This window comes from Pyrgilauda ruficollis, unplaced genomic scaffold (assembly GCF_017590135.1).
Source record: "Pyrgilauda ruficollis isolate IOZ18807 unplaced genomic scaffold, ASM1759013v1 scaffold247, whole genome shotgun sequence".
Lineage (NCBI taxonomy): Eukaryota > Metazoa > Chordata > Aves > Passeriformes > Passeridae > Pyrgilauda > Pyrgilauda ruficollis.
Genome location: NW_024523789.1, coordinates 523,547 through 533,098, shown reverse-complemented (window position 1 = coordinate 533,098; position 9,552 = coordinate 523,547). Strand labels below are relative to the sequence as shown.

The 9,552-nt window shown below is 47.9% G+C and overlaps 1 protein-coding gene across 1 annotated transcript; it reads right to left on the bottom strand.

The window, feature by feature from the left end:
- Positions 1 to 1,246: 1,246 nt before the first annotated feature.
- Positions 1,247 to 9,100, bottom strand: PPP1R15B (protein phosphatase 1 regulatory subunit 15B). Its single transcript, XM_041470513.1, has 2 exons — positions 7,444 to 9,100; positions 1,247 to 4,281 (listed from the first exon to the last, which is right to left on the bottom strand). Exons 1-2 carry the CDS (start codon positions 8,845 to 8,847, stop codon positions 4,069 to 4,071), a joined length of 1,617 nt encoding a protein of 538 aa, XP_041326447.1. The 5' UTR covers positions 8,848 to 9,100; the 3' UTR covers positions 1,247 to 4,068.
- Positions 9,101 to 9,552: the final 452 nt, after the last annotated feature.

Here is a 9,552-nt window from a genome sequence, read left to right as displayed (position 1 = left end):
TATCCCAGGAAGGATCAGGAAGAGGAGCTGAATCCAAATGTTCTGCTGGGGCTTTGCTCCTGCCTGGCACAAAGAGGGAGCTGGGCCTGGATCCCAAATTCCCGATGTTCCAGAGTCAGGGGATGTGCCTGGCATGCAGAGAGGGCACGGCTGGCACGGAGTCACTGCTCCTGGGGAGCCTTTTGTGTGGGGAGAGGGAAGGGAGGGAGCAGGGAGGGGAGAGGAAAGGGAAAAGGGGAAAGGAAAGGAGGGAAAAGAAGGAATGGGAAAAATGAAAGGGAAAAGAGAAGGAAAAAGAGGGAGGAAAGGGGAAAGAGGAGAGGGGAAAATGGAAAGGAAAGGAAAAAGAGGAGAGGGGAAAATGGAATGGAATGGAATGGAAAGGAAAGGGGAAAGGAAAGGGGAAAGGAAAGGGGAAAGGAAAGGGGAAAGGAAAGGGGAAAGGAAAGGGGAAAGGAAAATCCAGGAAAGGAAAGGAAAATGGCAGCTCCTCCACCATTTCCACATCCTGAGGTTTTGCTGGATTTCCCAGAGGCTCAGATGGGATCCTGGGAAGGAATTCCCAGAGAATCCCTGTCTGTCCCATCCCTGGGAGTGTCCAAGGCCAGCCTGGGACAGGAAAAAGGGTGGGCCTGGGGGATCCTTGCCGTTTCTCCCATCCCAAACCATTCCATGATTTTTTTTTGGCAGAAAGCAGCAATGGAAGGTGAGGACAGCTCAGGAAAAATTCCATGTGCATCCCAAAAACCCAGGCCAGGAAAGCAGTACCCATCCAAGGGGAACGCAGCTCCAATCCTTTATTCCTAATTTAAATTCCTTTATCCCCTCCAAAAACCAGAATAAACCTTGGATTAAACCCCACTCAGAGCCCAGCAGGCCAAGGTGGGGCTGGAATTCCGGGCTCTCCCTGGAATATGACAAAATTCCACATTTCTTCCTTCTCCTGCTTCCCAGCTGCAGAAAAAACTGAATTTTGGGATCAAAGCAGCACCTCAGGGGCTCCAACAAATTAATTCTTCCATCCTGTGGAGAAGCTGCAGCTCTGGAGCAGGAATTTTTCTCCTCCAAGTGCAGCCTGGTGCTGATGGGATAAAGAATTCCCAGTGGGATTTGTGTGCTCCAGATGGAAGCTGGATGTGCTGCCAAGCCCAGGGAAGCTTTCCCTGCACCCCAACCCTGCCAGCACGGAGAAATCCCAATTTTCATTTCTTCAGGATTAAAAAATCTGCTTTAAAAAATCCCAACATTCCCCATATCCAGCTTTTATTTTTTCCAGGAATACTGCAGGAAATTCCCTGTGGTTTTTTTTTTCTTTATTATCCAATTTTTTTATCCTGACTATCAGGAAAATCAACCTTGGGGTGTTTTAGGGATGAGCAAGGTGAAAACAAAGAGAGGAAAACACGGATTGTGCTCCAAGGTGGGAATTCTGAGTGAAACTTTTTTTAAGGAATAAACCTCCAGGAAGTTGGAATTTCTTCCCAAAACTCCCCCAGAATTCCAGAGATTCCCAGGGTGGAGTAAAACCCTTGGGGTGTCACCTCCAAGGGATGTGGCAGCAGGATTTTGGTTAAATCCCAAAAATCCTTCATCCCATTCCTTGAGAATCCCTGGAAAAAATCCAGTTTATTCCTCCAGGCACCCTCAATCTTCATTTTTGGGATAATTCCCCAGCTCCTGCCAGGAATTCCAGCTCCAGAGGAGCCCCCTGGATGGAATTCCCTGCTCTGCACCCCACAGAATGACAAACACAGCTTCTCACCACCCAGAAAATCCAATCCAAAAATTGGATTTTCCAGCTGTTTTCCCCGAATTTATCTTGCAAATCTCTTTATTACAACACACAGATTAGTCCTGAATAGTTTCTTATGTACAGAAATAGAATTTTTAGGTAGAAAAAACCCAACAAAGCAGCCACAAATCAAGGAAAATCCATAGAAAGCCAAATCCAAACTTTCCCCCCAAATGATACAAAAATAAAAATCTGCAGATCACAGTTTTGATTTAAATCCCTCCAAGTTTTGCTTCCCATATATTTTAAGGAATTTTAAAGGGGAAAAAGGAGCTTTGAGGTGTTCAGGGATGGTAATTAAATTCCATTTCCTGCTGGAATAGCAGGAAAAAAGGAGGTTGGAGAAGTGGGAAAAGCTGATCCATGGGAATTTTGTTAAAAAAATCTCTTTTTTTCCCAAGGTTTCAACCCTTTGGAAGCAGCTGTTCCTTCTTGGGATCCCGTTTTTCCAAGCAGCTGTGGATTCCCAGAGCTCCCAAGGTTCTCCTGAGCACCAAGAAATCCGAGTTGTCCAGAAAGAACTGAAGCAGCACAATCCCAAAAATCCCAAAAATCCCAGGGATTGGGAGATCCGTGGGAAAAACCAACTGGGAGATCCATGGAAAAATCCAGGTGGTGTGTTTTCCTTGGAATGATCAGAAATCCACACTTTTTTCTTCTTGGAATTCCATTTTTTTGTTGGTTTCCCCCCTGAATTAAAAAGCAGATCCAAAGTGAGTAAAATCCTCCAAAATTCCGAGTGGATTTCTCAGGATTTGAGGGGGTGATGCAAATTTTTAAAATTTTTTTTAGAGGAAAAAATCCAATTTTTAGGATGGCAAACGGCTGGAATTTGAATTAACAGAACTGTAATTTAATTAATCCCCTGAATTTTCTAATTGCACCACAAAAAAGGGATTTTTCAACTCAAAAGAAGCCACTTCCTGCAATAAAAATAAAGGAAAAAAAATCCAAAAATTCTGGGATTTTCAAGTCAGGATAAAGCAGGAAGAAATCATTTTCTTCCAAATTAAAAACTGAAGGAATTTAGAATAAATTTAAAGCACTTGAAGGTTTTTCTTCTACACAATGGAAATTATTCTGGCCAGCTGAACAAATAATTGATTTATTGACCCAACTTTGTGCAAACATTGGAATTTTTCCATTTTTATTCCCTGCTTGGAAAATTCCCACACCAGCCTCCAGCTCCAAACACCTTTTCCCCCTCAAGGATTTTGATTAAATAATGTAATATTTTAAATGAAGAACATAAATAAAGAGTTTTGTCCTCCCACTGAAATGTTTTTGGTGACCCCAGTGCAGACACAAAGAGTTAATACTGATTTTTGGGAAAGAAAACAAGGAATTTTTGCCTTTAAATTTCCTTAAATCCAAGATAATTTCCTTAAATTCAAGAAAATTTTCAGGATAAGCAGATTGGATATAAAAATTCACTTCAATCCCTCTCCCAAAGCAGAATTACAGCAAAGGTTAATTAAATAATTCAGGAATTTTCCTCCCTAAATTCAAGCATCATCCACAGCCTCATTAAGTTTGAATCATTAATTGGGATGAGGAATTTCCTTCCTTAAAAATCAAGGAATTTGTTGGATAAGCAGCCAGAAACCTTTGGAATAATCCTGGAAAAGGGAATTATTTAAATCAATCAAACCAAAGCTTGGCTGGAATATTCAAACCTCAAAAAGCTCCAGAAACACTCAAATATTGGATTATTCCAAGCAAAAAAAAGGGGGAAAAAATCCCTTAAAGAAAGAGATTTTTAAAAATGAGGCTTTTGGAGAAGCTGGAAAAAAATGGAGAAACACAAAAAAAACCAAACAAACAACCCTCACCTGCACATTCCTCAGGGAATTTTAAATCAAAACTGCAATTCCAGGGAATGAACCCCATAAATATTTCCTTCAAAATAGGTTTTGCTTTGTTTTTGTTTTTTTTTTTTTTTTCTCCAAAGTGCAAAAATCCAACAGAACAGTCCCCACACTTCCCAAGGTATGGCAGGAAAAGGCATTTTTTGGGAATGGATTGAACCCCCAAGCAGTCTGGTTGTGTCAAGTGCTAATTAACAGGAATGCAATCAGAGCAGCCTTTTCAGGGAGCTCCAGGGATTTTATCTGGATATCAAAATGAGAATTTCTGAATATCAAACTGGGGGAAAAAAAAAAAGGGACCAAAAAAAATCCCATTTTTTCCCTCCCCATTTCAGCACATGCAGCTGCCACTCGCGGTTGAGATTTCATTAATTTAAGGGTCAGGCAAATTCCAGGAGTTTGAAGGTGCTAGAAGGGCTCAGTCCTCTGGGAATGGGATTCTTGGAGCCTGTGGAATACCCTCAGTCTGTGCTCAGTGCTCAGGCAGTAGCCAATGGCCTCCTCAGTCTCCTGGATGCGTTTCTGGAACCTGCATCCATCCCGAGCCAGCTCCTCCCAGGGCCCTTTCCGGTCCTCCTCGCCGCTTATGTAATACTCTGTCACCTCCTCGTGGAATGTCACCTGCGAAAAGAAGGCTTTCAGTCAGGAATTCTCAGCAAACGGAGGTTTAAAGTGGTGGGTTTGGGTTTTAAGTCGAAGTTGTTGAGTGGTTACAAGTGGTGAAAGGGTGGGGGAATTTTTCCTGAGGGGGAGGTGGGATGTTGGGAAGGGATTCCTGACTGGGATGGAATTGCCAGAGGAGCTGTGGCTGCTCCATCCCTGGGAGTGTCCAAGGTCAGGCTGGAGAGTGGATAAAAATAGCAAAAAAATAGATAAAAATAAATAAAATATAGATTGAAAAGATGGATTTCAAATATCACAAAAATAAATAGAATATGAGGCCCTTTCCAGTCCTCCTCGCCGCTTATGTAACACTCTGTCACCTCCTCGTGAATGTCACCTGGGAGAAGAAGGCTTTCAGTCAGGAATTCTCTGCAAACGGAGGTTTAAAGTGGTGGGTTTGGGTTTTAAGCTGTTGAGAGGTGAAAGGGTTGGGAACTTTTTCTGAAAGGCATTGGAGAGATGGAATTGCCAGAGGCGCTCTGGCTGCTCCATCCCTGCAAGGGTCCAAGGTCAGGCTGGAGAGCGGATAAAAAATGGACAAAAATTAGATAAAAAGAAATAAAATGTGGATAAAAACGGATTAAAAATATGGATTTAAAGTATTATAAAAAGAAATAGAATATTATTAAAATATGTGTGGGACTGCTGCTAGGACTGTGAATGCCTGCTGGGATTGTGGGGTTCCTGCTGCTGGCACTGGGGGGTTCTTGCTGCTGGGATTGTGGGGTTCCTGCTGCTGGCACTGGGGGGTTCCTGCTGCTGGGATTGTGGGGTCCCTGCTGCTGGCACTGGGGGGCTCCTGCTGCTGGCACTGGGGGGTCCCTGCTGCTGGCACTGGGGGATTGCCGAGGATTAGGTAACAACCCCAAAAAAAAAAAAAGCAGAAAGGTTTTGTTGAGTCAAGAGCCCCGTGAGTCACCACGGGGACAGATAAGGAAGGAACAAGGGACACTCATTGCAACGTGACCAGAACAGCCCGTCCTGGGTTCAAAATATACACACAAAACTCACAATCCCTCCTGGAATTCCAGGCGTGGAGTTCACGTAAGGAAATTAAAAATATACACACAAAAACTGTCACAATCCCTCTTGGATTTCCGGGGGGTGGAGTTCACATAACGAAATTAATTAAAAATATACACACTAAACTGTCAGAATCCTTCCTGGAATTCCAGGAAGCAGAGTTCATGTAATGAAATTAAAAATATACACACTAAACTGTCACAATCCCTCCTGGAACTCCAGGGTGCAGTTCATGTAAGAGAATTAATTAAAAATATACAACCAAACTGTCACTTTTAACTCCTTTTAGCAGCTATTCAGCTATTTTTAGTAAATAAAGGAATTTACAGGCTTGAGATCTGCACTTGGCAGGGTTTAGACTAAGATTTTAGCAAGGATTTAAGTCTGAGTTAAACCCAGCTTATTTTAGGCTCCTGCTGAACTATTTGGCTTTATTTTGCATTCAGCTGTAAAAAGGCACAAACTGAACTGTCAGCACCTTTAAAATCAGGGTTAATTCCTCAAAACAAACTCTGCTACAGGAAAATATTCCTGGCAACATGAAAAAACCATGGAAATGTTAAAAAAAAAAACACAGCTCTTTTCCTAGGATTTCTCAGCACAGCGAGGAGGGTGTTTGTGCTGCAGGGAGCTTCCAAACAGGAAAATCTGGAATTCCAGAAGCGTTTGGGACACTTCCCACTATCCCAGGGGGTGCTCTGTCCAAGGACAGGATGAAGAGGTGACTTTAAAAGGAGGATCCAGAAATTCCCTGCTCCCAAAAATCTCTGGGAGCAGAGCCAGCAGGTGCCACGTGCCTGACACGGCTGAGCCCAAAGCGAACCAACACTCTCAGACTTTATGGCTTTAGGAGCAAAACACTGCAGGATTCCAGCGGGGAACGGCCTTGAGCTGGCTGAATAACCCCAAAAATTCCCGGGAATCCTCAGGAATGGGGCTGGCCTCTGCAGCAGCTGCTTTAGGAGCTGTTACATCAGCCCGTCCCCACCTTGCAGCTTTTTTACATCAGTCGGAGCCACAATTCCCGGGGCTCTGACATCATGTGCGGTATTGCAGCCAGCTCATCCCTCCTTTCAGCACAGCCCCGGCAGCTCCTGAGCCAGGAACTCCCGCTGGAACCGCAGCCCTGACCCCTGGCAGGGATCTCCATTAATTACTAATCGGAATTAAGGGAGAAAATAAATGTATCCGCTGGAAAAATGGGAAAGAATTGTAAATATTTGCTGTTTGCATGGTTTGATCCACCACTGGGTTGCCCAGGGATTTGGTGTTCAAGTCATTCCTCATCCAGATGTTTGAGGAATCCACCTTGAACATCTGCAGCACCACAAAATTTAGGATAAATTCCTGTTTATCTGCATCCCAGCACAGATATTATTATTATTGTTGTTGTTTTTATTGTTATTACTGTTATTATTATTATTAATGCCCAAGTTAATTTAAAAATCAAATTATTTCGTTTGGACTCAGAAGTCTAATTTTTGATTACATCCCTACTATAAATAACTATCTCATAAATAACTATTCATACTTACAATATAAATATAAAACCAATAAATAATATAATTTAATATTATAATATTTAATAATACCTTAAACAGAAAGGGGAATATTGGGATAATTTATATGGGAATCTCAGTTTACTCCAGAACACTCACAAGGTCACCTGGGTTATAAAAAAAAATCCTAAAAAAATCTTTTGGTTTCAGGTCCTAAGTAACTTCCTTTTAAAAGAAACTGCTGCTTTTCAGGGAAACTCCTCAGAGCTCTGGAGATTCTCAGGCAAAAATTTCCACCCCAGCCCTGGAGTTTCTGTGACGTCGAAACCACAAGAGAAACAGAAGAAAAATTACAACTGAAAACGGAAATCGAACTTTGAGTCTGGAGAAAAAAATTCTCCGTCCCGGCTGTCAGCGGGACTCAGAATGAGTCTCAGAATTTCCCATCACGTGCAGAGGATGAGGCGCAGCATTCCAAGGAATTATCAGCACATATGGAACGCTGACCTCACCCACACTTGGCGCAGTGTGGTTGCCTTTTTTTTTTTTTTTTCCCTTTACCAATCCCAAAACACAAAAATATTAATAAAATCTGTACCTTTTTCCGCTTGGAGCTCGCAGTTTTCTCCCTGCTCTGCCCCGGTTCAGTGCTCCCGCAGTTGTGTTTTTCCAGCTGTACCCTACACAAGCTGAAATGCTCCGAGGTGACAGAACTCGCCCTCTCTGCCCCTTGGAAACCCGGCGTCCCTTTTTTCTCGGCCGTCTGAAAGGCCGCCGTGAAATTTAAAGGGTTGTAGGGATCGTCCGAGCTACAGAACGAGTTCCAAAGTTTCAAGTTTTCCGCCTCATCCACGCTCTCACAGTCCCACTCGTCCTCCTCGGAACTAGGAGAGCCCTCGGAGGACTCTCCCCACGAGTCTTCCTCCTCCTCCTCCTCCTCCATGTCCGACATTCCCTTTCCCGGCTCGCTGGAAGACGTCTGGATGGTGGCTGTGAAGTTCTGAGGGTTGTAGGGATCCAAGCTGTAGAAGGAATTCCACAGATGAAGCCTCTCCCCGTCCTGGCTGCCGGCGTCTGAGTCCGAGGGCAGCTCTTCGCTGTCAAACCCGCCTCCATCATCTTCATCACCATCATCATCATCATCCCAGTCTTCCTCACCCTCACTCTCCTCCCCGCTGGATACTCCCCCGATGATATAATCGATTAATTTATTCGCGCAGGCAGGTCTGGAGGAAATTGGGAAGTTTTGCTCCGTTTCCGAGTCCTCACGTTCCTCTTCACCCAAGGCTTCTCCCTCCTCAGCCTCACCCCGGAGCCGCTCCCGCTCCACGGGGACACCTCCGGGCTGTCTCCCCGCATCCTCGGGCGGCTCCAAATCCCCGCTATTGCCGCGCTGCTCCCCGATTTCCCGGCAGACACCCCTGTGCTGCTGCTGCTGCTCCTCCTCCAGGCTGTGGTAGCCGTGGTCGGGGTCGGGCACGGGCAGATGCCAGCGCTGGAGGAACGCCAGGCGCTTGCTGCGCAGGAATTCAACCTCGGGCAAGCCCTCGGCTCGCAGGGGCTGCGGCAGGTGGCTCTTGCCCTGCTCCAAGCCCAGCACGTACCAATCCATGGGAAGAGCCCTCAGGCTGCTCCGCACCACCCCTGCTCCCCACAGCCCCGCCGGCTGCTCCGGGCCGCCCTCCGGCCGCTTCTCCGGGGGCTCCTCCTCGGTCCAGTCCAGCGAGGTGTCCGCCTTGGGCAGCAGCACCAGCGGCGGCGGTGCCTTGGCGGGGCACAGCGCGGAGCTGAGCGCGGCGCCGGGCAGCAGCCGCTGCAGGAGGGCGGGCAGCGGCGACAGCAGCTGCGACACCACGCGCAGCCACGAGAAGGGCGGGCTCGCCTGGGACGAGCCGCCGGCGGGCGCCGCGCTGGGCGCCGCCAGCTTCGGCCAGGCCGCGGCCAGGCCCAGTCGGGCCCATCCCAAGCCGGGGCCGGCGCGTTCGCGTCCGCTGTGCTCCATGAGGCCGTTCAGCGCTGCCAGCGGTGCGGAGGGGTGTGTGGAGCGGCGCTCCGTGGCGGGGCGGTGAGTCTGAAGGCTCGGGGGGCGGCGGGCAGCTCCGGTTCGGGTTTCGACTCCATCCTGAGGCAGCTTCAGCACAAAATGGCGGCGCCGCCGCCTCAGCGCTTCCCGCCCCCAGAGGGAGGGGCGGGGCGTCAGCGTCTGCCCCGCCTACTTCGCGTCACCGCCTCCCATTGGGCGGTGTCGACGATGCCACGCCCACTCTCCCATGTGGCCACGCCCCGCGAGGATTGCATCAGCCGGCGCGCGGCGCACGGCAGCGCCTCCTAGCGGCGCGGCGGGTGTGGGGGGAGCGGGGGTCCCCGAGCCCACCCGGGGCTGGTCACGGGACACTTGGGGACACTTTGGGGACACTTTGTCAGCCCCAGCGACAGCGCTGGGTGGGGGGCGCACTGGGAGAGGAGCTGGAGGACGCTGGGGGTTGAGGGAGGCAGACCCCAGACCCCCAGGGCTCGGCGGTGGGCAGAGGTGCAGAAGTGTGGGCAGATGTGTGCCCAGATGTGCACCCAGATGTGCAGGCAGAGGGGCAGATGTGCCACCCCTGCCTTTCGTCCCCTTTTTTGATCCCATCCCCGTGTTCCAGGCAGGAGGGTCCCAACTCCCCCACCCTCGAGAAGCCAGACCACCTCCCACGCCCCAGCTGCC

Coding starts and splice junctions, on each gene's coding strand:
- PPP1R15B (XM_041470513.1), bottom strand. CDS start 8,847: ATGGAGCACAGCGGACGCGAACGCGCCGGCCCCGGCTTGGGATGGGCC. Junction 4,282..7,443: donor CGAGCTCCAAGCGGAAAAAG/GTACAGATTTTA, acceptor TTCTTTTCGCAG/GTGACATTCCACGAGGAGGT.